Source organism: Solea senegalensis, linkage group LG21 (assembly GCF_019176455.1).
Source record: "Solea senegalensis isolate Sse05_10M linkage group LG21, IFAPA_SoseM_1, whole genome shotgun sequence".
NCBI classification, from domain to species: Eukaryota; Metazoa; Chordata; class Actinopteri; order Pleuronectiformes; family Soleidae; genus Solea; species Solea senegalensis.
The window spans coordinates 516,532-543,935 of record NC_058040.1 but is presented as its reverse complement, the minus strand read 5'-3'; the positions used below and the strand labels follow the sequence as shown (position 1 = coordinate 543,935).

At 41.4% G+C, this 27,404-nt stretch overlaps 3 protein-coding genes across 4 annotated transcripts; 1 reads left to right on the top strand and 2 right to left on the bottom strand.

The window, feature by feature from the left end:
• Positions 1–500: 500 nt before the first annotated feature.
• On the top strand, positions 501–7,697 carry prrc1 (proline-rich coiled-coil 1). Its single transcript, XM_044053555.1, has 9 exons — positions 501–564; positions 1,951–2,086; positions 3,704–4,090; positions 4,592–4,737; positions 4,996–5,098; positions 5,187–5,350; positions 6,215–6,318; positions 6,590–6,692; positions 7,038–7,697. Exons 2-9 carry the CDS (start codon positions 1,990–1,992, stop codon positions 7,245–7,247), a joined length of 1,314 nt encoding a protein of 437 aa, XP_043909490.1. The 5' UTR covers positions 501–564; positions 1,951–1,989; the 3' UTR covers positions 7,248–7,697.
• Positions 7,698–12,166: 4,469 nt separating this feature from the next.
• Positions 12,167–17,976, bottom strand: auh (AU RNA binding protein/enoyl-CoA hydratase). Its single transcript, XM_044013010.1, has 10 exons — positions 17,692–17,976; positions 17,374–17,441; positions 16,469–16,556; positions 16,293–16,379; positions 15,640–15,732; positions 14,879–14,935; positions 14,611–14,798; positions 14,413–14,463; positions 14,265–14,312; positions 12,167–13,040 (listed from the first exon to the last, which is right to left on the bottom strand). Exons 1-10 carry the CDS (start codon positions 17,921–17,923, stop codon positions 12,963–12,965), a joined length of 990 nt encoding a protein of 329 aa, XP_043868945.1. The 5' UTR covers positions 17,924–17,976; the 3' UTR covers positions 12,167–12,962.
• Positions 17,977–21,096: 3,120 nt separating this feature from the next.
• On the bottom strand, positions 21,097–27,404 carry nfil3 (nuclear factor, interleukin 3 regulated). 2 transcript variants are annotated; one of them, XM_044012796.1, is made up of 3 exons: positions 27,188–27,404; positions 24,346–24,557; positions 21,097–24,141 (listed from the first exon to the last, which is right to left on the bottom strand). In XM_044012796.1, exon 3 carries the CDS (start codon positions 24,056–24,058, stop codon positions 22,730–22,732), a length of 1,329 nt encoding a protein of 442 aa, XP_043868731.1. In that variant the 5' UTR covers positions 24,059–24,141; positions 24,346–24,557; positions 27,188–27,404; the 3' UTR covers positions 21,097–22,729. The 2 variants fall into 2 exon arrangements, with proteins under 2 accessions (XP_043868731.1, XP_043868730.1); XM_044012795.1 differs by lacking the exon at positions 24,346–24,557.

The window sequence follows — 27,404 nt, the reverse complement described above, 5'->3', positions numbered from 1 at the left end:
GACAAATAAACTTACAACAGTAATTGATGTTCAAACAATACAAATAAAATCCTTATTATTTTATTATTGTAAATTATTGTGAAATATAAAGTTCCTTCTTTCTTTCTTTCTGCTAGTTTTTAGTTTTTAACCCTTTGTTTTTACTTCTTCTTCTTTGAGTTTTCTGGCGGGATTCTCTGTTTCAATGTGTAAACAAAGTTTAAAAGTTTATTTAATAATAATAAATAATTATTCGAATAATCATAAAGATAACTTCCGTCAGACCAGAGTACTTCCGTCACGCCAGGGTGTTGTTCTCCGGGGCTGCGGCTGGATGCCACTCGATTTGAGGCTAAATTCAGCCAGGATTAACAACATAGCCCGGCTTTATCCCTTATCCTGGTTTCGTGCAACAGGCTCCAGCTGTGTGTGTGTGTGTCATGTGATTTTTACTAAGGTTGAGGTGGGGGCGTGGCGCTCCCAGAGAAGGGCGGAGTAGCAGTCGAGCAGACGTGGCAACAACTGACGTCATCACAGTGAGTCGGTGGTTCATTCATGTAGTAGTGGCGCCAGTGCAGCTCGCAGGTGAGAAGTGCGACTATTGAGTCACGTACGCTGGTCCGGTACTTTATGACATATTTGAAAGATGTACTTCGACATGTTGCCATTTGTCTTTAGCTCGAGCTGAGTGAATGTGTGTGCGTGCGCGCGCGTGTGTGTGTCCACGTGTACAGCTGAGTTCGGAGTTGCAGTGGTTGTGTGACAGAGGAAGCTAACAGTTTTTCCACAGAACTGAACAGACAACGGTGCATCCTTGTTTTAAAGCCTAGCATTGTTAGCAACATCTGCGCTGTTAAGTGTGACGTGTAAACAAAGCTGCCAGTAAGAAGAAGAAGAAGAATGATGGATGAAGCTATGTGTGTGCTCATTGTTTAGTGTTTATGCTCGTTTGATGGAAGCGTTAGTTCATGTTGTGTTTTAGCTTTCAGTCAGGAGTTCTGGTGCCTTCATGTGTTCATGGGACCTAGTAGTCAACCGACTTTTCTATATCAACATAGAGCATTACTTGTTAATGAGGCTGATAACTGATATTTGCAACCAATCTGTATTTAAAGTAAAAAAAATTAAATCTCTGACCAGTAAGTGGCCCAGAGGAAGATACAGCAGCTGAAGCACCGTAGCACACTTTTATTGCTTAATAATATCAGTCATTGTTAAAATAATCACTCACACATTAATGTTATCAAATTGTAATTGCAGGTGTTTTTATTGGCTGTACTTCAAATGTTCTATGCCATTTACAAAAATATATATCATTATCATCTCTGCATTAGAGTATTATGTGATAATCGTCACATTTCATTTATTACACAGTGATTATTGGACTTACTAACTAACAAAGTGCAATATCTGTCAGTCAAACTCCCAATAAGATGTTTTCCCAAAAGTGTTGAGCCCTTATACAGGGATGTTCATCATGACACAACACAACTGCAGCTGTGAGGAAAAGTACTCATGCCATCACCGCTGCCTCTTTACAACAGTGAGCAACACTAGGGACATGCCATTTGGCTTTGAATCTTGATGTAGATGAAGTTATAGGAGCCATTAGATCCTCCTAATTTATGTTGTGCACTAGCACATTTCATAATCCAAAGCAAATGGAAGTCGTCTTTGTTTGCATGTGTCATCATATATTACATTTTAATTAATAAACTCATAAACTAGATGGTAACCTTTAAAGAAAAAAGAAAAAGATCAAACCTTACCCGCTACTCCTATCACATAACATATCCATCCTTATTATTCTTGCAGTGCATTACTGGCCTCACCACACCCCCCTGATATAACCACTCTGTTAGCTATAGGTGGGAACACCTATATTTATAGTAAACATTAAAGAAACTGTATTAGAAATTCCATATTATTAGTAATTAGACATTCTAAATAAGTGATCACATCTTCTTGCAGCGATAATCAGGGCTGACGTTTGGTTATAAGGCTTAGAAGATGATGGAAGAGAGCGTGATTGAGACGACACCTCCTGCTAGTCCTGCACCTCCTCTGACTGCGGCTGCTGCTGTCAGCTCGCCACCAATGACCACAGGTAAGAGTCCAGACATGGCTTGAGATGCAAGAAGAGCTACAGTTCTGTGCTGATCCAGTGAACTTCCAACGTATCCGTTATAGCTCATTTCACAGACACCCGACAAACTTCACATTGTTAGTCCACATTCCAGTTTTATATTCTACTACGAATATAAAACAAGCAAAATGCTTTGTTGTAAGAATAAAGCTACACTGTAAAACAAAGACAACATTTTGATGCTATAGTTATATTTAATTTCACCTTAAATTGCAGACTCAAATGTCAAATGTCTTGTATTCATGTCAGATGAATGAAAGGGATTGTGTAGTTCCATACATCGAGCATGTAGGTGTTTTAATATTCTGTAATCTGCAAGCTGCAATCTTAAAGAAGTAGTAAAAGTAAAGTAAAAAAGTACGACTTTACAGGACAGTCAGGATACAAAAGAGGAACTTTTCAAAAAAGGATCTTTTTAAAACGGAGTATTTAGGCCAAAAAACATTTCTGAAGAGATTTGAATCAGTCTGTGCAATGTTGCCAACTTGTGCCAAGTACAATGGACATTTAACAAGTATGTAAGACTTGAAGAAAACTCTTTGTTGTTGTTATTGAATTTAAATGGTAAACGACACCTTTACACTTGTTTGTTGTGAGAGTGCTGCGATGCCTTTAGGAGTAAGAGTGTCAGCGTGAAGAAGCTACAGCTTCTGTCTCCCCTGTGCTCTCTGACCACGGTCTATGAGCTAAGCAGGAAAGACAACCCAATTCTTGTTGCACTATTATCATGTGTTTACGTTGTGGAACGTAAACCAGACTTTTGAATGTTGAAGGCTCTAGCCACGCCCCCTGCACAGACAGACAGATCTCTCCTCAGGATTGGAACAGCAAACAAGCAGCATCGTTTTGCTTCGCACAGTCAGCCATGGCTTCCTGCTACACTCTTAATCATTCATCCACATATATCCAAGCCTCTCAGATCAACAGCACAGCACAGCTCTCACACATGTTACGAGCTGGGAATGTAAATATCTGCCTGTCCATCTATGTATCTATGTATCTATGAGCTATCAAAGGTATCAAAGGTATCAAAGATCCACGGTGCCTTTTATCTAATAACATCAAATGTTAGTACCATGATACAACAATTCCTTTCTCTTCACGATCAACTGCTAAGGCTTTAACGCGATACGGGCTCCTAAGCTATGATTGGTATGACTGGAACGAACTGGTTTCTCCAGGGCAGGCATGAAGTAGACTGGCAAATAGTGTGATTTGGCTGAGGAATAAAAAAAACAACCTGATGCTGCCATGCAAGAGCATAATGGATAGAATGTGCCCTGTTAGTGATACCACGATCTCTCTCTGCTTTGGCAGATCGTCGACATGTTCTAATTCTTTGCGATCTAATATTCTTACCCCTAGCAGCCATTGTTTGCGTTCAATAGTGTTTTATTATTTATTTTGTTTGCAGTATTTTACTTTGTCATCTAATTTTCAAAAGTTTGGCGATTTCATGTTATGTGTAAAAATGTAGTGGCTGAGCTTACGCATAAATATCTGACCTATACAATGAGCTGATGACCAAAGACACACTGAGAATTTCCGAGGCATAACAAGAATTTCTTTCAATTTCAGGTCTGTCGACTCCTCTGTCCCTGGCAGGCAGCAGCTCCATCAGTTCCGCCTCAGTCTCCACCACAGTCCCAACTGTTCCCTCCCTCCCTGCCTTCAGTAGTCCTGTGCCTGCCTCCCTTTCCTCTCAGTTTCCTCCTCCCTCCTCACTCACCGCTCCATATCCAAGTCATTCTCCCTTTCCTCCCTCCACCTCCCCCTATTTCTCTCCTCTGCCGTCCACCATCAGATCACCTAACCCCCCAGTTCCTGGCGTGTTGGCTCCTCCTGTTGGCCCGCCCATATCCAGCTTCTCCATGAGTGCCGGGTACGATATCACGCGGGGTCACGCTGGTCGAACACCGCAGACACCACTGATTCAAACCTTCTCCAGTCCTTCCAGTGTGCCAGGTACAAGCCACACCTGTCTCTTCTGCTACACACTGTTTGCTTTGTAGGCGCGTGTGTGTGTTTAATCTGGTTTCTTTTAATTGAGTCTGTCATAAAGCAACAGGATGTCTTGTGGCACTTTTCCACTACAGTTGTAGCACAGCACGGTACGGCTCGACATTACCTTAGCACCGCCTCCTCAGTGTGGGCAGGGCGTGGTTTTATACGCGACACAATCACACAAACTAGTGACGAGCAAAGCAGATTTTGCGGTGTAACTGAATCATTAGAAGAATCCGTTAATTTAAAAGATTTCTTCACAGAATGGTTCAGTACTTCCCAATCAGAGTTAATATTGTGGCAGGGGCTACAAATGCATTTACATATAATATGAAGTTAATACAAGGTCTAAAGGCCTTATTCAGTCTGGAGAACGGCTGTTTGTGGAATCCAGAGAATCTTAATCTGTTTGCGTCGTAGCTATTATTATTATTTTCCTCTTATACTCATCATATCATTCAGGTGTCATGTCCACCACCATGGTCCAGCAGCCAGTCACGACAGGGGGATTAAATGCTGGATCTCCCATCACTTTCCCAGAGGAGCAAGGAGATCCCAGAGTGTCTGCAGACATGGGCACTGGTGGAGGCATCTGGGGCTTCATCAAGGTAATCCCACACCAGTCAAGTCTCTGATTCTGGAAGTGAAGGAAAGCAAAAAAAAGTCAAATCTGGATTCTGCAGAATGAGCATAGAGTGGATAAGCTGTTTTAAGATGACAGTTTGACTTTGTGGTTATATACTCTATATCAATAAATCTGCCTTAAAATATTTGTTATATATGTTTGTAATGTTTGTAATATATCCCATCATTATCTCCTCCGTGTTCTAGCAGCTACTTCATGTGCATTATCTGTGTGTATCCAGGGAGTCGCTGGAAACCCTGTAGTGAAAACCGTCCTGGACAAAACCAAGCACTCTGTGGAGTCCATGATCACCACTCTGGATCCCGGCATGGCTCCGTACATCAGTAGGTCATCCTGCACCTGTCAATCATTTCTGACTAACTGGTCAAATATCGTGACATAATGTACCTGACTGGCATTACTGCTCCTCAGAGTCTGGTGGCGACATTGACATAGTGGTGACTTCAGATAGAGAAATGCATCTGGAGGCAGTCAGAGAGGCCTTCCAGGAGGTTTTTGGGATGGCCATGGTCACTGGAGAGCCTGGTCAGTCCAACATCGCCCCACAGCCCGTGGGCTATGCCGCTGGGATTAAGGTCAGGATAATGATTCATCAAGCTTTCCTTGTTTTTGTTCAGGGTTACTTGTTTGAAGACTTTTGTCACTTCTTTAAGGTCCAATATGTAAAACTTAGCTCGTGTTGGAGGGCTTACAAAATAACATAGAACTATCAGAGCAGTAACGTGATCTTCCATCATGAGAAACATCTGCCATCCTCTACCTTTGGATACTTTCCTAAAGGTTTTACACTGTGTGCTCTTCCTGATGCAGCTGTTTCTATTTATTTGGGCTTTTGACCGACACTAAGAGTTCACAGGGGTGTCAAACTCATTTTTGTTCAGGGGCCACATACAGCACAATTTGAGTTCAAGGGGGCCAGACCAGTAAAAATAGCAAAATAATAGAATAATAACCTATGAACAACAAGAACTTCTTTGTTTTTTCTCCTTTGTTTTACATTTAATGAAGGATAATTTTACAAAACATGAAATTTCTTGAGAAATATAAGTGCAATTTCAACAATATCATGCCTAAATTTACTATTTACACATCACACTGGATCTATAAAGGCACAAACATTTAGTCACAGGTATCTGGAGCATTTGACATTACATTTAGATTAGTGTGAAATTTTAACAAATTCATCCTGTGGGCCGGATTGGACCCTCTGGCGGGTCGGTTCTGGCCCCCGGGCCGTATGTTTGACACCCGTGCTGTATGCGCTTGGAGGTGTACAAAATGTACTAAATGAATATTTGTTGCATATTGGACTTGTACCTCTGTGTCTGACACTGAATTTGTTCAACATTTCTTAACAAAAATGTTTCCGTTTAGTGATTTAATAAAATTTGTGTTGTGTGTGCGTGTGTGTGTGTGTTTGTGTTTTTTTGTGCGCGCAGGGGGCTCAGGAGCGCGTCGACAGTCTACGTCGGGCTGGTGTGCTCCATGAAAAACAGCCAGTGGTGTCATTGGAAAGCTTCATCGCTGAGCTATTTCCTGACAAGTAAGACAAGAGAATGAACCTAATATAACATTAGAACACAACCTGAACCTCACTTCCAACTTCTGCTCAAATGTAAACCTTAACTTCCTGTCGGGATTTACACTTTGTAAGGTAATGTCACAGACTGTAGAACATGTCAAACAAACAAACAAAAACCCACAAAACAGCACGCAGGTTACTCCCTGTAGTATTTATATGTTAAATATAAATACGACAGGGATTAGACACAGGAGATGGGGGCAGTTTTCTTAATCCCTTTTGTTGTGACCAGGTGGTTTGACATCGGCTGCTTGATCCTGGAGGATCCCAGTTACAACATCCACATTGAGGTCTTTACTCAGGCAACTCCTCTGGCTCTAGATTACGTCCAACAGGTACAAAGTAACAAATGACACGCTCTCATTTACCATATACTGTACGTCACATGATATACATAATAAAACTGGACCAGAACCTTCTGATGGTTTGTGCTAAAGTTTGAGTGGAGCCAGTTTACCTGCACATTGGTGGTCTTCTATGTTTTGCATCTTTTGATTTGCTCCTGTGATCTGGGTCTTCCCAAACTGGAGTAGTAAGGAATTATAATGGGATGATTTAACATGTTAAGTCTTCATTAGCATGACAATTCCAGCAGCTCTAACACATGAGACGCTGTACCTAAAACATGAGGAAACGTTCACTAACTCATGTCGTTTTTTGTTTGAACTGTACCTGTGCAGGCTCAGTCCCTGACCCCACCTGACTATAGTCTGCGCTGGTCAGGTTTGATCATTCCAGTGGGTGAGGTCCTGGAACGCAGCCTGCCCAACATCAACAAAACAAACTGGCATCAGGCGATGACGGGCATGAGCCAGCGCCAGATGATCCAGAGTGCTGCCAAAGCCCTGGCTGGAATCTACAAACAGCAACTGCCACCCAGAACTGTGTGAGGCTGAGCACTTCCACAATTTGTCACACACTGGGAAACAAGTGGAAGAGACTCGGTGGAGGAAAAAAAAAAGCCTCTCGTGTTCCTATGGGACAAAGCCAAATGCACATTATTTTAAACGGTTTTGATGTTTACTGACATTCCAGCATGTCAGCTGAGTTTTAGAAACACCGTCATTCACATCAATCAAAGAGAAGATTGAATTATGAAATCTCTTCATTCTCTTCCTTTTGAGGTTTTCACATTATCTATGTCATAATCATGAATTGTAAGTCGAAATGTGTCCTCTTTTGTTTAACGCTTACGGCTGGAGACTATAGACCAATCTGGCCTCTGATTTGCTACTTTTAAATAGTAGTTTGATAACTGTTGTGACTATAACCAGGTTATACTTTAGAAAATGACACGTCAGCACCAACAAGTTTCAATAAAGAGAGTATTGTGTAATACACTGAGGTGACTGTCACTTACTGGCACTCTTAATGAATATATGTTGTGTATCTCACATAACTTTGGGCGCAGCCCATGGCCAACAGGAAAGGAATTGAGCTTGGAGGGTTGCTGGTTCAAATCCTGGGGTGGGTCAAGGGTTGGGGTCACTCTGAGCAAGGCTCCTATTGCTCCGTGGATGCAGATGAATACTGCCCACTGTCTTTGTTCTTTTTCTCCCGAGTTTGTGTCTTTCCTTCCTGTCCTCTCTCTCTGTCCTCATCTTGCAGGTTGCAGGATACAGATCCAGTTTTGAGGGTATTATTATTATTATTATATTATTATACAAACAGTTATAATAGATGCTTAGGGAGTTCTCTAGGACAGTGGTTCCCAACCTTGTTTCCTTGAAGCCCCCCTTGCTTGTGTCCAGGACAAAGTTTTTGAACCCGGTGAGTCTTTGGTGCTTTTACGTTTCTCACACAACAGGGATGTGATCAGGTGTTGGTGATAAATAGCTTAATAAATTGAAAGGTGGACCAAAAAAGCATAGTTTTTATTTGGGTGATACTGACTTCTAATTATCCAGTAGAGTGTCTGATTACGTTGCACAAATATAATTATATTAACCTCACAAACTCAGAGCAATGCCAATGCTAGTCAATGCTAGCAGTTAGCAGACAATGTGAAGTCAATTATGAATTCATGTCTCTCTAGTTTCACAACGATAAAGAATTGAGTTACTGTGAGGAACTAAGACGCCAGAGTTGCAGACGTCTGGACATGTTTGTGTGTAAAACTGCTTCACCAGCAGGTGGCAGTAGAGTTAAAGTGATCAGTCGGCACTTAATTAGTTCCCTGTGCTGTCAGTGGAAAATGCTCTTATAGTCGTACACAACCCATATGCAAATATAGAATACATCTGTACACACAATATATTGAATTTTCATATATAAAATATAAACATGTGGTTAATACATATGTGCCACAGCCATGGCAAAACCAGCAACAAGTGGGCCGAGGGGCATTCGGAGTTATTTACAGATTCTGGACGTGTGATTAAGCTTCTGAAATCTGACAATATTTAAAGAAGATGTGAACATTTGAATGTTGACTTTATAGACAATTTCAGCCTCAAAGATTTACACCTTCTGGGTGCCAAGAATCATCACATTATATATACACACATATAAAAACCCAAAACTGTATAAGTATATCATATTTATAATGTATTTGATTCATAGATGTCAGGTCTCTATCCCACCTGGGGGTCACGACCCCTGGTCTAGGGACAGAACACAGCTGTGTTGTTATTAAGGAAATTGGCTTTGTGAACGTTATTCAGATAAAGGGCAGCGTGGACCCTTTGACACCTTTGGCAGCTATGATAGATAGAGGGAGAGGTACAGTAGATATGTACTAGAAAATATCAATAGATCGTGATTCACAACCTGGAACTTCAAGGGAATATTTCTATGTGTTGTTGACCCGAGAGAGGCTTGAATAGATGTGGATGGAAATGTAACATGACTCTTTCCTGCCTCGGTGTTTGAGGGACCTACAGCGGACGGCTTTGGAACGAAGGTTACGAGTGTGAGATGTACATGTTCCCGCTGCTCCATCACTGAGGACAACACGGTTTACTGAAGGCCTGCAGCAGTTGAGAGACAGTTGCAAAACAGAAATGGCACCTGTGCGTCGCCACATTCTCTCAGACGGGGTCGACCTGTGGTTCCTAAGAAAAAGTCGACAAAAAAAACCTTGTGACGGAATCCGTTACATGTGAACCTGAAACGTTTCCCATGAGCAGTGGCATGGGGCCTGCAGCATCGGGGGGGAACCGATCTGTCTTTACGCAACCCTGACTTGTGGTGGGCTTCCCCTCGGCTTAGTGCTGGACATCTGCCGGAAGGGGCCAGCCACAGTGGGGATGTGCAGCCTGGTGTCAGGCTCCCTGCAGCAGCAGCATCAAGCCACAGGGCAGGTCTGCACGCAAACGGCTGGCCAGGGCCTCAACCGTCTGTTAACAGGCTCTCACACACACACACCATAACCATGACCCCCCTACATCATCATCATTCCTGCTGCAGCTGAACATGAAGTCTGTGTCACTGTGCGACTGGGTGTTAAATAAATACATTTTAAGTTTTGCTTTAATATTTAATATTTGGCAGCCCATGGCCAAGTGGAAAGGGAACTTGACTTGTAACCGGAGGGTTGCCGGTTCAAATCCCCACCCGGCCAAAAAGGGCTGGTACCCCTGAGCAAGGTACCCAACCCCCCAATGCTCCCCGGGCGCTACTCAGTGTAGCAGCCCACTGCTGTTAATTCTAGGATGGGTCAAATGCAGAGGAATACTTTCCCTAAGGGGATTAATAAAAACTAAATTCAATTAATAAACTGAAGAATCCTGACTTTAATCTCAGAATCCTGACTCTTATTTTGTCACGTGGTCCTAATCCTCTGACCCTGAGAACCTTTGTGTTGCTCCTGGTGATGGTGCGGACGCTTCCTGCTGTTCACTCTCTCAGCCTCCAACTCCTGCTAATGTCTCAGTCAAAGTGGGATCATCACTCGCATTATTATGACAGTCTCATATTCTCATCATCACCATTTTCCTCCAGCTTCTACTGACACAGTGACACATCAGCCGCTGTGTTCTTGGACTTTTTCTCTCTTCTGACAAACGTGACCTTTCTGAAACGACGTCTATTAAATCTAAAGCCCAGAATGGATGTACACTGCAGAGCAACATGATACTGATACTGTGGCTATTGTTAGACACGACAGGAGAGCGTTTTATCATTTTTTCTGATGAACGTGTTAAATATCCGTGGCCATCGTCAGAGATGTGAGCATTTATGATGCACAGCTGCACTCACTGAGTCACAAGGTCACACCTGGAGTGGACCGTAGGATAAGCCCAGCATCATCAAAGCAACAAGAAGTGCTTCATTAAAGGTTCTTCATCGCTGTGTCAGGCAGATTCCTGCAGACACTGTGTGTTTGAACTCAAATAAGAGGCCAATTCAGAGGTTCAGACAACCACACGTCAGGTATCTCTACTTTGTTATTTATATTTCTAGTGACTTTTACTCTACTACATTTCTTCCATCTTTGTTACTACCAAATAAAAACACACATCTTTTCTAGTGTCTTGCTCAAGGACACTGAGCTGCCATTGCTCTGTCCTAAGTCCTCACTTTTTTAAATACTATAAAAAATAAAACTTATATCAGAAAATGACTTTTGATACTTAAGTACAGCAAATGTCATATACTTTAAGTATTTTGCTTAAGTAATATTGTAAAAAAAAGTGACTTCAACTTCTACCAGTCATTTTCTGGTATCCCTATATCCCTACACTTTATAAAAGACTGCATATATATATATGTATATGTATGTATATATATATATATATATATATATATATATATATATATATATGTATATATATGTATATATATATATATATATGAATATGAATATATATGAATATATATATATATATATATATATATATATATATATATATATATATATATGAAACAGAATAAGCAACATAACAGAAGGAAACACCTCATTATAGTTAACATACTGTAGATGCCTCCACGCAAAGATTTTTAAGCTTCAAATAAAATTGAAAACACAAAACACACTCAAAACCAAAATAATAATTAACTTGTGCTAATAAAATGTATTCAGGTCAATGGATTTCTTTTTATTATTATAATTATTATTATTCTGTGGTACAATAATAATAAACAGCTGTTTCACAGTTCACAGAAGAACAACCGTGTGACTAAGAAACTGTTCCAGCAACTCCCACCTCTGAAACTCAAGATCTCACATCAGCTCCACAGACGCTGACGCACTCATTAGCAAATAGACAAAAAAACACACGTCGTACACAAAAGAAAGGCAACTCGAGGAAAAGAGTGTGTGTGTGTGTGTGTGCGTGTGTGTGCGTGCGTGTGGTGTTTCAGGATGACTGGACTCGGACCAGTGAAGAAACAAAGGGTCACAGATGAGGCTTTGATTGTTATATACAGTCATGATTCCACCTACATGTGGACAAGTGAGAGTCAAGGGACGAACACATGATCAGCAACGATTCACTGCCATCGTACTTCACACACGTTAGCCACTGAAGTGTCCTAACAAGAATACCTGTGCAAACCCGTGTGTGTGTGTGTGTGTGCACCTGCCTCCTAAAACTGACGTTTCCACACAAATCAACTGCAGTTTCAGATCTGTGAGGACAGTCTAGTGTTTGTGTGGGGAGGAAAACACCGTGATCTTTTTATGACTAAACCCAACCATAGGTTGAGCACCGTTACTACGCCTAACCCTGTTCACTACTAGGAAATGGTTGTCATCACCAAGAAAATCATTTCCTAACGAAACATGATTAAAAACGCATTTTAGCTGTGTGGGAGTTAAAGACATGTCTGTGTCCTCTGAGCATTCAAACCACATGGAAACGTACAATTATTCATAATAATTCAGGTAAATATTTATTTTCCCATCTCACCACCAAGGTGAACCAAAGGCACGTGAGCCTGTGTCGTCGTCAAAGACGCCACAAAGACCTTCATGTTCATACTTTTATTCACTGTACAACACGTTATTCACGGCGTCCTAATGACACCAGAGCACATTTGTTCAAAATGGGACTCTGATCATAATTAATGCATTTTTTTTGTCTTCATCGTGGATCACAGTGTCTTTGGCTCCATTCAGACCTGGTATAACATCTGTCCAGGTGTGTTCACACAATCAGGACAGATTTTATTATTAATACCAAGTCTAGAAGAGCTTCATACCTCTGCATGTGTTCATTAAATGTAATTAATATGCAATGATTTCATGCAGCTGTGACGTCTGAACAGATGGAACTTTGTCCAAAATGAAAAAAGCAGCTCTCGTGTGCAGCATTCACACAACTGTAATGAGAATGTTAATATCTCTTGGATTAGTTCACTAGATGAGGAGGAGGAGGGGGGGGAGTGCAGTTACTAACTTCCACTGAATCAGCTTCAGTTGCACAGTTTCTAAGTTTCGTGAGTGGTGGATTCGCTCGCTTTCTCAAAAATACTCGTGAGTGAGAGTTGAAAGGACAGCCAGGATCAAGCCCAGCGTCCTGCACTCGTCGTCCCCCGCGGTGTGGAGTTGAGACTGCACAGTTCATGTGTCGACGTGTACAGTTTCAACCATGAAGATGTTGGAAGCAGTGGAAGAGTCCCAACTGAAGGCAGAACTCAGGAGCAGCTCGTCAGTGCCGCCTTCACTCGCCCCTGAACTGAGGACGCCGCTTCTCCTTGAACGCAGTCAAACCCTCCACTCGATCTTTAGTTGGTATCACCTGAAACACAACACACACACACATGCACGCATGAATGCTGAATCTCTCACGACTGAAAGACAACGTCACCTTTTTATGAAAAGTGAGAAAAAAGTCTTAATTTATGAGATTAATCGCCTAAATGTAAAATTACAATTTAAATCTCTTAAAACTAAATGAATTTATTCTTGTAAATTTACGACTTTAATCTCGTAAATTTAAGACTTTATTCTCATGACTAATCTCGTAAATTTACAACTTTAACCTCATAAATTAAGACTTTATTCTCGAAGTCTGTGAAAAAAATGTTGCCCTTAAGCAACAAGTAAACAAAAGTTAAAGATCATGCTCCACAGATCAGGGCACATGGTGAGGTGGGGTTGCATTCATTGCCTGAATTCCTTGTAAAAGCCAGGTGCAGATCTGTGCACCCTCAGTAAATTGCCGTGGAAATAATACACAACCCCTTAAATGGACATCTTGGGGGGGGGGTCACAATAGTCGTATATTATAACTACAATAATAATAGTTTTTGTTTTTCTTCATAAAAACGAGCCGAGTGAACGTCGACATATATCCAAATTTCACAAATCCAATCTGATTATAAACATTTTGAGAACTTCTTGCTCAGGTGTGTTTATATAGTTTATATATTGTGTTAAAAAGAAATAAAAATGTCTTACAGCCTCTGTACATACTGTATGTTTAAACATAGTAATGGAAAAAAAGCAGCTGAAATGCTGTGTGTTCTAAGGGTTAAAAGACAAATGTGAGAAACTGGAAACTGAAAATGGATCAGCTCGTGCCCAAAGAAGACGACAGAAAAGTCTAAAGGAACTTTAAAGACATGAGAACGCGGGAACACTCAGACTCACATGATACAAATCATGTCTGCACTACACAACTACGAAATAACAGCATTCAGAGCAGCTTTTTGTTGATGGATGGTGCAGTGGCTCTCTGCTGCGTCCAGATAACAATGCACCAACACTGGCGTCTGACCGCGAGTTATTTTCAGACCGACACAGTCACACGAGTGCACTGATGAACGCGCGGTCGTGGAAGACTTTGAACTCGTGTCTCTCATCTTAGCTCTGATTCTGTCATCACAACTTATAATAACAAGCGGATAATCCTGGTGTGCAGGCTCGGCTCCAGCCCGGATAAAACAGGAAACAAGTGCATAGAAATGTACTGGATACATATAACACTGCAGTGAACAGTAGAGGGTGTCGGTGTTCTCACCTGGGCGTAGCACGCCTCTTCAATGGCCAGACCTGTAGCTAAATCCACCTGTAAGAGAAATCCTCTCTTTATTATTAATTCTCCTTTTATTTCTCTTTCTCATAATAAAAGGTCTGAGCAGTAAACTGTATATATTCTACAGACTTACCTCGATTCCCTGGTTAATGGCCAGTTTTGCCATCCTCACTGCAATCGGACCCTGTGAGCATCAGACATTACGTGCTTTACATTATTGTTTGAATGAGTGGAACGTTATCATACATGTGCTGCAGCAAAGGCTCGTGCTTTATCCATGACCTCAAATCTAAATCATTCACGTTCTTCTCTCTGCGCGCAGCTTCGTTACCTGAGGGTTGATCTCGCGTGCCAGCTCCAGCGCCTGGAGATAAGCGGCATCTCCACTCTTATTCTGCTCCACTGACTGACTGACCAGACCCAGACGACTCGCTTCTGTGCCGTCCACCACCCTGGCAGCAAAGATGAGCTCCTTAGCACGAGAGACACCTATCAGCCTGGGGAGACGCTGCGTGCCACCTGCACGGGACACGAGAAACCGAAATGGAACACAGCCTCACAAACGTTTGTTTAATTATGAAGTTAAAAAGCGACCTTACCAGCTCCAGGAATAATTGCAAGTTTAGTTTCCACTAGTCCCATTTTCGCAGCATTGGCTGCAAAGACACAAGAGTAAAATCAGTATTATTGATTTCACTGGACTTTTCTTAACGACACAAAACAAAAGTGTGTCCAAGAAAAACCTTTTTTCTAATAACATTTCACTTGCAAATTTACATTAAACGATTGCATGGAATAATGTTGTAATATGTCCCCCTGGAAGGTTGTGAGTCAGATTCAACATGCTGTTGTGCCCTTGAGCAAGACACTTCACTGCACACAGATGAGCTGTGTCAGTGAATGACTGCAACTAACTTTATTAATCTGTCGATTATTTTCGAGTCATCGTTTGGTTCATAAAATGTCAGAAAACGTCACAAAACATCGATCCGTGTTTGTCAAACCTGGAAATGACGACGTTCTCCAACGTCTGGTTTTTGTCCACAAACCAAAATGATTCAGTTTTAACGACTTTTTTGTTATGTGGAGCATAGAAATGAAGAATATATTCACATTTAAGAAGCTGAAATAATCAGAAATCTTGTTTTTAATAATGATAAAAAGCTTCAAACGGATTCATTGAGTAATTGTTTCAGCTCTAGATGGTAAAACTGTGCTGTAAAGTCACTTTGAGTGAACAAGTGAATAAACACAACCATTCACTCCCACACTCATACCATGGTCAACAATCTCTGACATATTCTGCTGTTATAGACATGAACAGTGTTGTGTTCACAGTCCAAACACACGCGCGACTTACAAGCAATTCTGATGTCACAGGCCAGGGCCATTTCCAGGCCTCCTCCTAAAGCAGCTCCATCAATGGCAGCGATGGTTGGTACCGGCAGGTTACCTGGATCAAAACAGTACCAATCAACAGGGTTCACATTCATGTCGGACACTGTGAGACCCTCTTTCATGCTGCGTTACTGAAACCATCATATGTAGAGAGAGGTCCAAACCCAGAAGGACCTGACCTGACCTGACCTGACCTTTGACCTGAGACTTCTGTTTGATTTTCACCAACAGTCGTATTATTGTCATTATTATTATTCTATAATTAAAGCCCAAGCACCTATTGTTATCCTTCAGATTATCATCATATCTGTGGGTTTGTGGTCATAAAAACCCCTGAAACGGCACAGAGGTCAGGTCTGGTGAAAATGCGATATTGGCATAGTTCCTGGATCCGTACATTGCTCAAGGGCTCTATAGCGCCCTCTCAGGTGGAATAAAATAATAAAATTTATTGTATCTTGTGAGGCAGCATATTGCACCACACTGAGTGAAAGATGGTGCTCTCCACACATTATGATTGCACTTCCTTTTTGCTTGAGAACATTTTTCTATTGCGTCACTCTATTTTAAATGACTGATGACAACATCGATGCTGGTAGAAATATTCATCTTTACCCAGTTCTGTGATGAGCGCTCTGGCTTTGGACACAAATGGACCCACTTCACTCTGATGCATCTTAGCTCGCTCCTTCAGGTCTGCACCTGCACTCAGAGAGAGACAACGTTAGCATTGTGGAGTAAACGTCTCCATTTTAACGTAACACATGGGAATACGAGGTGGATAAATCTACCTGCACAGAAGATCCCAGGAACCAAACTACAAAAAATGACACTGCGGACTTTGTTATTCTTCTTAATGTCCTCCACAGCCTCAAACATCTGAAAGACAAAATAATATGTGCTGTTGCTTTTAGCTCAGGTACATGTGTTAGCTGTGTGTTGGTAATGGTGCAGTGCTTGGACAGGACATTCACGATGAGTCATCACAGACTTCTGCAAAGTCATGCAGGAATATATTTGCAAATTTGCAGATTTTTGTCAGTTTCATCTCATCAGTAGACTTTTCTACTTTTCTGGCTGGAAACTGAAGATTGTAAACGTCTCACTCTCCCACAGAGAAAAATCTGCATTTACAGCTGACGTGGATGAAGCTGCTCACTTTATACAGTAAGTTTTTGTTAAAACCTGTTTTTCCGAGTGTTCCCGAATGTTTACCGTTATTTTCAGTAACGGTAAAAGTGAAAATATGGTCCCTAACCATGCCAGTGTGCCGGACGACAGCCGTGTTTCCACCAAGTTTGGTACGGTGCAAATTGTTTTTGGACTTTTCCATTAGGAATAACACCAAAAATAACCAGCCCCAATACTTCTATTGTTCAGTACCCTTCCCTTGGGTTACCGGGGTAATGGTACAGTGTGGTAGCGTCACTCTCTTGTGACCAGTGTTTGATCAATGCTCATACAAACAGCCTCAAACCAGGCAGAAAGAAACAAGCTGCCCCGCTGTTGTCGTACTGTAACAAACCCAACTGTACCATGATGGAAACACGCTGTATTTGTCAGCAACTCTTACAACCACACTTCAAATGATCAGTTTAATATCAGTGTGAAGTGTAAATAATAACAATAATAATAATAATAATAATAACAATAACAATAACAATAACAATAATAATAATAATAACATTATACATACCAACTTGACCAGATTCTTGCTAATGGCATTTTTGGCTTTTGGTCGATTTATCCCAATGACGACGATACCTGACAGACAGTGTGAAAGACATTTATAAACATGTAATGACACAATCTCACACATGTAAAACACAAGCATTGTCTGCCAGGATCACATGTTATATTGTGATTTAACACCGGCTTGTTATGTCTGTTGTTTTTATTATTGATTTCATGACAACGTGACTGCTGGTTATTAGTTAGTAAGGTAAACATAAACATTTAGCAGGCTACAATAGCAACGACTGTACGAAACAACACTGAAAAGTTGTGAACTAACCGTTGTCTTCTCCGTCCAGGTACCGGACGCGCAGGTCGTCCTTCGGGTCGGAAGTGTAGTGTCGCGCCGCCGCTCCGGGACCGTAGAGCCGCGGACACGGCGCCGCTGCTCCGGAGACAAGTGGCTGTCTGAAGCGGGACAGAGCTGCCGCGGACCGGCACACGCTGCCTCGCTCTGCCGCCGGCACATTGAAGGCTTGTGACAGGGTTCTGCGCACTAACAGGGCCGCCATGATGCCGAGCTGCAGTGCTGCCCGTGTGACTTTCAACTTTCAACCCAGTCACGTGATGTCGTCACGTGACCTGCTGTCAGCGCAGAAGCCATAAGCTCATACTGTACATGTAAATAAAGAAATAAATCAGTGATTCGGACCATAATCACTCATTAACTCTGGAAATTCAATTTTATTTTTAAAAAGAAAAAAAAACTGCCCCCCCAAAAAAAGAAAATCTGGCACAAGAAAAAAAAGTCAGGGACTTTTTAAAACATTTTTGCCTTACTTTTTTTTCTTGTGCCGGATTTTTTTGGGGCTTTTTTTTTCTTGTGCCAGATTTTTTTTTGCCTTACTTTTATTTTCTTGTGTCATTTTTTTTTTTTGCCTTACTTTTTTTCTTGTGCCAGATTTTTTTTTCATTTTTTTGCCTGACTTTTTTTTTCTTGTGCCAGATTTTTTAAAAAAATTTTGCCTGACTTTTTTTCTTCTGTGCAAACATCATCGGTCAACCAGTGAAAAAGCTAACTTCATGTCCTGTGTCCAGTGAAAACCAACTTTTCCCCTCAAACAGACGATTCAGAATCCCCACATTTAAATACAATACATCGAAACATTCTTTCATCCACCAATCCACCGTGTTCCTGAACCAGAATCAGCGAACAGTTAAATAACATCAAGCCTATGGATCATAAATATGCACCGTATGTCTGTCCTGACTGTTGTTTCTGAGTATGTGACCTGGCTCTGTATGTTTTGTATTTGTGGTTTGTAATGGAGGATCCTGTGGACGGCAAACATGCAGCATCTGCCTCCATCGGTTGGGGTGAAAGGAAATATGGGGGACAGAGGAGAGGTGGGGGAGGGAAAGTGGAAGAGGGGGGTGAGGTAGAGACAGAAGAAAGAGACCAGGAGCAGATACTGTATATGATAATTGAATTAGTTATAGTTATAGATTTAGATAAGACAGTTCTGAATCAGTGATGACCTTGAATTTGTTGGGTAAAAATGTTATTTTTAAACCTTAAACAGCATCATTCCTGAAATTAAGTTACTTTAAGTTTCTTTAAAAAATTGCATAGCAGAGAAGTGGTGATAGTGTCTAAGATAAGATAAGATTTAGAAATAAATTTACATTACAGCAGCAAAGACAGTAAAGATAAAGATAATAAATAATAAACATGCATTACCAAAAACAAATGAAAAGTCTGTGTTTTATATCATTATACCTATGTTTTATTGTTTGTTTGAGTTGAAAAACCACATACACACTGACCTCATGCCACCACAAAATCTAAAGCAATAGCACATACATGTTTTTGTTCATGAATGAATCATTTACACAGAAGAACATTTAAAGGAGCTTCTGTGGACTCGAGCTGTTCTCTTGAACAGAAAACTGGAGATTAAGACTGAAGTCCAGTTACACACACACACACACCTGTTTGGCAATGAATGTGCAGCAGAGATGATGCTGTGTGAGCTTGCATCTGTTGCTCTCTGTTGAATACAAGCGTCAGTCACTCACAGTCACCGCAGTCAGGTCACATGGTTTGACCACGACCAGACAGATCAGTCCTGATGTCTCTCACAGTTCTATTTTTTCTAGCTGTTGCGGAAACTGATGCTAATTCTAAAGAAAGAGGAAAAAGAAGCTCCATTTCGCCTTTCGCTGCTGCAATGATTGAAGAATCTCATGATTTACAATAAAGGATTCCCTGTCTGTCTGTCTGTCTGTCCTTACATTACCATGACAACCACTCAGCCAGTCCAATTCACACTTAGTAGTTGTATTGCTGTGACAAATGATTATTTAATTTATTGCAAACTATTTTGATCATCGATTTATCCATTTTGATTTGAATTATTTAACATTTTCTTGGCTCATCAAAGATGTTTTCATCTTATGGAAGATAGATTGATCAATAATACGGCCGCAACCAATGATCACTTTCATTATCGGTTTATTATTTTCTAGATAAATTGATCTGTTGTTGGGGCCATAAAATGTCAGTGTTTGTCAAACCTTCAGTTTTAATGATTTATTTGTAATAATGTAGCAAAGAAACCAGAAAACATTCACATTTATGGAGCTGGAAAATAGTTGTAGACTAATTTAATTATGAATTTGTCATTAGAGCCATAATTAACGAAATAAAATGTGATCAATGATGAAAATGATAAGTTGTTAAATAACCATTTAAAGTTATATAAAGATATAATAAAGATGGGTTGAACAATTATTTTTCAAATTGATTTTTTTTTTCTATTTAAAAACATGAAATAAAAATTGGGATGGATGAGATATAGATTAAAGAGAAGGTGATATTTGATGGTACCTCATGTGTCTGAGCTGTAAAACCAAAGCTATGAGCAGGTGATAAAGAACAGCAGAGCACAGCAGTGTTTAGTGACTGTACGTGTTTAATGATAGTTAGAGCTCAGTTATCAGACAGCAGTTATCATTTTTAGAAAAGTTCAAGAAAAACACACAGTGATGAGCGTCATGTGAGCAGTTTACAGAACAAGGAATATCGTGATTGAATCCACCAAAGATCCAGGCTGAAGCAGGTTTATAAACACATGTTTGTTTTCACTGAAACTGACTTTAATCAGCTTGAAACTCAAAGCTTCCCCTGCAGACATCTCCCCAATAACCAGGTTTTGTGAAGGACCGTTGAACACCGTCAGAAACCAAACACTCTCACGGACGCTGAAGACACAGGGAAATCTCACGTTTAAAACCCACACAGTCAGCGATATCTTAATAGTATTCCGATTCTGATTTTTTCTCTTCATGCGCTCAAATGTCTAATTTTGTGACCTCAGCCTGTTCAGATTGTGACCACACGGGGCAGCACTAAACCAACAGCTCCTGAGCTCCGATCACTCATTTTCTCTATGGACTTTGATGTGGGAGAGTGAGTCTGTGGCTCCCTGTGCCTTCTGTGTCAGGCATGAGTGTGACAACGTTAGCAGAAAACAAAACTTACTGTACAACTAGCAGTGAGTTACAGAGTGAATGGAAATAGAGTTTAAGAGGAAAAAGAAAAAAAAAACTGTCTGTGTGAAGGTAGGAAACTCATTTTTTTTTTTTTTTTTTTTTTTTAAACAGGACCTTTTTACCTCTGTGAATTATTTTTTTGGAAGACTTTTGGATAGTTCAGGGGTCACGGGGCAGCTGGTGGCCAGCCGGACATATGGTGAAAGATGGGGGGGGCAAACCCTGGACAGGTCACCAGTCTATCACAGGGCCACATATAGAGACAAACAACCATCCACAGTTTACAGCAGGGGTGTCAAACTCAAATCCATCGCAGGCCAATTTTAATAAATTTGGAGTGGTCACGGGCCGAAACAAAAATTTATTAAAAAACCTGTTTTAATTTGGCTTGTTTTTGTCTTTCCATTAGAAATCTGTATTTTAGCTTTTCCATAGGAAAAAAGAATATAGTTTTGTATAAAAATTATTTCTGAAATAAATAGATTTTATAGATAAGTTTATTATTTAAAAATTAAAAACATTTGTTCTACTTTGATGCTTGCTCAAACATTACTTCAAGTTGAAACATTTGGGGCTCGATCTAGTTTTTAAGATATATCTGATTAAAACATTGTCTAAAAATAAATGGACAAAGTTTTTTAAATGTACGTGGTGTAAAGGTAGATTATACCCTTTGATTACCGACACCGCCTCATACCACAAAAGAAATACCATTTTTTTTTCTTAAAGCACAAACATATTTGGCCTTTCCATTTCTCATGAAACAGTGTTTTTTATCGGCATCAATCTTTTACCTTTACATTTAAGGATCATTTGTGGATATTTCTCAATCTGCTTAATCTCACTTGTAGTAGTAATTAAACACTAATGTAAACACTGCGATCTATTGGCGGGATGCTGTCATTTCGTGGATAATAACATAATTGCCATGCATTGTGAAAATGTAGTTTATAGTCAATTCACTATTTAAAGCAACACAGATTTATTATTTATTACTTTTTTAAGATCAATTAAGCACTCGCAGCCACATAAAATGACGTGGTTGGCCACATCTGTCCTGGGGGTTTGAAATTGACACGTGTATATTAGCGAAACAGGAGCTGAATAATACCGGCGGGCCAGTGGTCATTCGTTATGGCCCCGCGGGCCAAATATAATTACACATACAGCCCGCGTGCCAGAGTTTGACACCCCTGATTTAGAGTGTTCAATTTGTCTAATCCCCAAATCTGCATGTTATTGGACTGGGAGGAAACTGGAGGACCTGGAGATGGACACGCACACACGCAAACGTATACAGGACAAATGCATTAAAATGTGTGCTCTTCTGTCAGATGATGTTGTGATCTAATCCATCTTTCAACCACAAATGTCACAATGTCTGTATCCATCTGATCTGGGCCTGTTTCTACTTCATTTTCTTCCAGGTGAGGCATTTTCTATATATGAAAAAAACCCAAAAAGGTCCATGTTCTGTAAACAGGCTAGTCAGTTAGCATAGCTCTTGGCTTGTCGCCCTGGCAAACATTGGCATGGTTCCTATAGGACGAAACGAAGAATTGTGTGCTACAGGTGCCGAGCTAGCCAGTTCAGACTGGCGTTTTTAAGGCGGGGGCCTGGTATGCAAATTTCAACGGTATTTTGCCCTGAGCCCCGTGTGTGTGTGATAGAGACACAGCTCTGATCAGCTGATGTATTGTACACAGTAAAGTAGCCTTTGTTTGCACCCGTGTCCTCGTGTGAGTGAAACATGATTTAACCCTAAAAACAACCACGCAGTGCAACAGCAAATGAAAACAAACACACACACACACACACGTTATTCAGAGGAGCGCGCCGCTCTTGTTCGACTCAATCACAGAACCTTGCTGTGTTGCCACCAGTCTTTTCAAAGGGAGAGCGTCGAGGTCCGAGGCCTCAGCCAGCGAGGAAGGTTCTCTTACATCCATAGAGGTTGTGTTGGAGGCGGTGCTCGGGCTGTGTCTGCTGCTCTTGTAGACGTCCCACAGTGTCTCTGTGCTGCTTCTGTGCCACGGCTCAGAGCACTGGCTCCAACCCTGCATGTTGGTGACCTGCACTGACAGAGCACACACAGGAGGCTGTGTGTGCTCCGCACAGTCCCCAGTGCTGTGGCTGCGTCCCACCTCCACGCTGCCAACTGGACGGGACCTTCTAGGGAACTCGTATTCAGGGTCAACGGGCTCCACTTTGATTTGGGTGGTTCTGGCTTTGATGCGCAGTTTATGGGGCAACGCTGAAGAACTGGCATCGGGCACTTTGTGTGTGGATACAATGACGCTTGTTGGGCCGGCTGCAGTCGCCATGAACCCTTTGGGGACCTGCTGCTCATCCTCACCATCTGACGATTTGCTCACAGCGCCATCGTCAGAGCTCCTGGGGGAGTTACTGGATGAGCTGGTGGCCTGCAGGAAGGAGGCGGGCTGTGAGCAGACACCAGAGAGAGGGCTGCTCATGCAGTTTCTGTACAGCTCATAGGGACTGCTGCTCTCCTGTACAAAGCTGCCATTCTCTGCTGGTTCTTGCTTGACTTGTGTGCTCCTGCAGAGGCTGAGGGTTCCCTGAGTTGCAGTGTATGCCTCAGGCATGTGAGGTGAATGCTTGATAACTGATATGCAGCTACTTCGCAAGTGAAGAGGTTCCACGTCCCTGCTGTAAGAGCCTTGGTCAGGAGAGGGTGGAACGAGCTCCTGGTAGAGGTTGACTGCCGCGGAGCTGGACAACTCCTGAGCCTCTCGTGCATATGCAGCCGAGCTCACCAAGCCGAATTTAAGCTTCAGCGACAGCAGCTCGGCTTTGAGCGAGGCATTTTCCTCCCCAAGAGCCATCAGCTTGTTCTCGAGCACCATGTCGTTGATGCGCCGCTTCTCCCTAGAGCGCTTGGCTGCCTCGTTGTTTTTGCGACGTCTCTCCCAGTAAAGGTTGTCTTTCTTCTCATCTGGGATAAACTCTCTTTTCCTGCGACAGGAGGTTTTAGCCTTGAATGGAATTGCAGATCTTTGGGAGCCCATCAGGTCTCTGTTGGCTCCCTGCAGAGCCACAGCCAGGACCAGAGCATCTTCTCCACTGTAAGACTCACTCGAGTCCACCTCTTGTTTGACTGATTGCATATTACTGTCAACAACTGACAACATGCCGACGACTCTTCAGCTGTGCAACATACTGTGTGTATAGATTAATGGCAACTACCACATCCAGTTCATCCACTTGAGGAAATCTGTGAAATAATGAAACAAGGAGGTTTAAATAGCAGGGTAATATTGATACGAAGTAAATTCTAAACATTTCTGCAATTCACTAAGGAAGCTCCGTCTCCACACTCACTAAAATGACACAAACATGCTATTGTAAGAGTAAACATTTCATATTTTACTTATTTGTTTCACTGTTGAATGACTGGTTTGTCTGTTTTTGTTCTTACACAAATGTATCGGGTGAGGCTATCCAACAGTCTTTGAGAGGACTTCTCAGTCTCAGACCTGTGGAAGGCAGCATTTAACATTCGGTGTGCAGCCTGGCGGGATTCATTCGGAGAGGAAGGGGAACTGTAAGTTAAATGAGTTAGACCAGGGGTGTCAAATTCAAATCACCTGAGAGCCAATGAACGTCTAATTTGGTCAAGAGGGGGACGGTCTGGAGAAAAAAGAGGGACACCACAAGTGTTCAGTAGCAGGTGGGAAATATGAGCTAAAACTTATATCACAATATTCCATCATGATGTCACAATAAAGACATTCATGATGAGATTTCACAGAATTTCAATGTAAAAGTGCTTGTTTTGAAATGTGTACTTCAGCATAATGACATATTTATGATGCTAAATAAATCTATGACTATCAAAAACAGAAATAAATCTAAAAACAAGTCAATTATAACACGGACAACTGTAAGGCTTACAGTATACATACAGTATGTAATAAATTACATCATTTGATGTTGAAGGCAATATATTGAATACTGTGATAAATACAAGCAAATGTCGTATTATTATCATTACAATAAATAAATAAAATGAAATTGTGTTTAAACACATGATATCTGGTGGTGGGCCACATGTAATTAGGGGGCTGCATATGGCCTGCGGCTGCCAGTTAGACTGTCTTATTTCTCACGGCGTCTGACTTCTGTCTGAAGTGTGCGGCCGACAGAAACACTGGCATTGTCGGCTGCACACTTGAGACAGAAGTCTGACTTCTGTCTCAAGTGTCAACACTTGCAGCCGCGACCATTGGGACACAGCTTGTGTCTCAGGCTGGTTCCTAGTGTCTGTGGCATCCTGGCGACATTTACGGCAAAGTAAGCTGTGACTATGTGTCAGTGTCTCATACAATCACAACACTTGGAACTTAACTATGCAAACTGAGTTCAGACAGATGGAGTTAGTGTAAAAAACTGACTGTACTGACTGTAGCACCAGCACAAACACTCACTACTTTCTTGTTCTTAGATAAAATCCATTTACATTAAGATAAAGCTTTGGGTGTATATAGTGTCTCTCAATATCAAACCAAACAGTATCTTTTAACATTGACTTAGTATTTGTAATTAAAGCTCGGGCTGCAACAATGAATCGATTGTGATCGATTGAATAATCGTCAGTTTCAGCCATACTTTAAACCAAAACATTAACAATAAGTGGCATCTGAGAATGAATCTGCCACCATTTGTGTTCTTCTGTATTAAGATTACTCTTGTAATTATGACTTGTCATGAAGAAAGTAGTTAGTTTTGTAAAGTGAATGTGTTTATTTATTACAGTGTTCACATATTTCCTGTATTTTCAGGTTGTATCTTGATCAAAAAAGAGACCAAAAAACAGACAAAGTGGCCTAAGACTTTAGTTTTATTATGGTATAGATCATCATAGATTATTTTCTAATCAAATAATACATCATCAGTTATTCTTGTTCACGTGTGTGTGTGGTAAAAAGGAGAATACCACTGTTTTGTGTCCGATATCACAAACTCGAGTATCTACTGATACCAACATTCGTGTGATACAGTCATTTGACCATTTAAAGCTGTTAACAACACATTTGTGTTGAGTTATTTGTGTAACAAATATTATTGTTCTCTCAAAATGAAGACATTAACTACTCCGCTATAATGCTTCTGCTGAGTTTTTAATAGACATTTTTACAGTCTGTTATATATGGGGGTTTTGGTTTGTATCAGATTTTACATTTTTATCTGTATGATATCTGATCCAGTGACTTTGACCAGTATCGGACTGATACAATACTGGTTGATAGCGATTCTCTTCCCTATTGTGTGGAAATGATGAGCGGGGATTTTTCCCCAACATGGCCGGTGTAGTGTTGGATCATCACTGGCCTTTGTCTCTTTTCTAACGAGGAAACACACTCTGACATCAGGACTACATTTGGAGGACACGTGGTAAGAGACACTGCTTCGCTCTCGCCTGAACACAGGGGAGGACACAGGGTCCGGCCCGGACAGACAGACAGACAGACAGCGGCCCAACCATGCTTGCTCCATCCCACATTCTCTTATGTGTCCGCGTTACACAACACAGTCACTCCCTCCCACCGCCACTCATGTATGTGTGTGTGTGTGTGTGTGTGTGTGTGCTTGCAGACATTATGCAATATTTGCGGTGTGGTAACTTTGGGCAAGTGGACCTCGCGTGTCTTTGAGTGTGTGAAAATATGACTTTTTAAATCAATACATAATACATTTATGGTACAGCTGATACGCTGCGCGTGCGTGTCCAATGCTGTAATCAGTTCCTGTGCACGTTCTCGTTCATGACATCATCGCATTGCTTACTTATGACACTGAAACACGGGCTCCATCTCCGCCCGGAGAGCCGAACACAAACTACACGAGCTACATGGCGTCTTTACTGTCGTTCATAACACGCGCGCACGCACCCGCACGCACACACACACAAGTTTTTATACCCTGTTACAACAGCCGTGCTCATAGTAGGCCTCCGTGTGCCTGACTAGAAACAAACAAACATATACATGCCTCTGTTAACAGCCATTATCCAGTCTCCGGCCTTCATGTACCACTTACACTTTACATTCAACGCTATAACAATGTCTTAAACTCGCTGTTGGTGGAACATTTACGAGCTATTTAGCTCCTGTTTTAAGCCGAACGACCCTGTAACAGAGTGCAATAAAGGCTAACGTTAGCTGCGCTACACTGCTCCACAGCACAAATCACTGGAAGAGGCAAAAAAAATAAGACAAGAAAGCTTTAATATTTAATTATTTAATAAATCAGAACGGTACCTGTTGTAACCGCCGGCTGGAGGAGCTGCTCTCTGCTTTTCCACCGCGTATCAGCCACAGGTGACTTTCCCATCAGCCAACAACGAATCAAGCGAGGCGATAGAAAGCTACAAGTACCCGAGTACCGAGCTCAGTCTCCTCCCAAGGACTCTTCCTTTCAAGGTGGACTCACTGGTTACTGACTCATGGATCTGTGTTAGTAGGTCAGTGCTTAAGT

Excerpts from the sequence above, each read along its gene's own strand:
- auh (XM_044013010.1), bottom strand. The coding sequence starts at position 17,923 with ATGGCGGCCCTGTTAGTGCGCAGAACCCTGTCACAAGCCTTCAATGTG. Across the intron at positions 16,380-16,468 it reads TCCTGGGATCTTCTGTGCAG|GTGCAGACCTGAAGGAGCGA; the intron begins GTAGATTTATCC and ends CTCTGAGTGCAG. Across the intron at positions 14,313-14,412 it reads CCATTAACCAGGGAATCGAG|GTGGATTTAGCTACAGGTCT; the intron begins GTAAGTCTGTAG and ends TTTCTCTTACAG.
- prrc1 (XM_044053555.1), top strand. The coding sequence starts at position 1,990 with ATGATGGAAGAGAGCGTGATTGAGACGACACCTCCTGCTAGTCCTGCA. Across the intron at positions 5,099-5,186 it reads CGGCATGGCTCCGTACATCA|AGTCTGGTGGCGACATTGAC; the intron begins GTAGGTCATCCT and ends ACTGCTCCTCAG. Across the intron at positions 5,351-6,214 it reads GCTATGCCGCTGGGATTAAG|GGGGCTCAGGAGCGCGTCGA; the intron begins GTCAGGATAATG and ends TTGTGCGCGCAG.
- nfil3 (XM_044012796.1), bottom strand. The coding sequence starts at position 24,058 with ATGTTGTCAGTTGTTGACAGTAATATGCAATCAGTCAAACAAGAGGTG.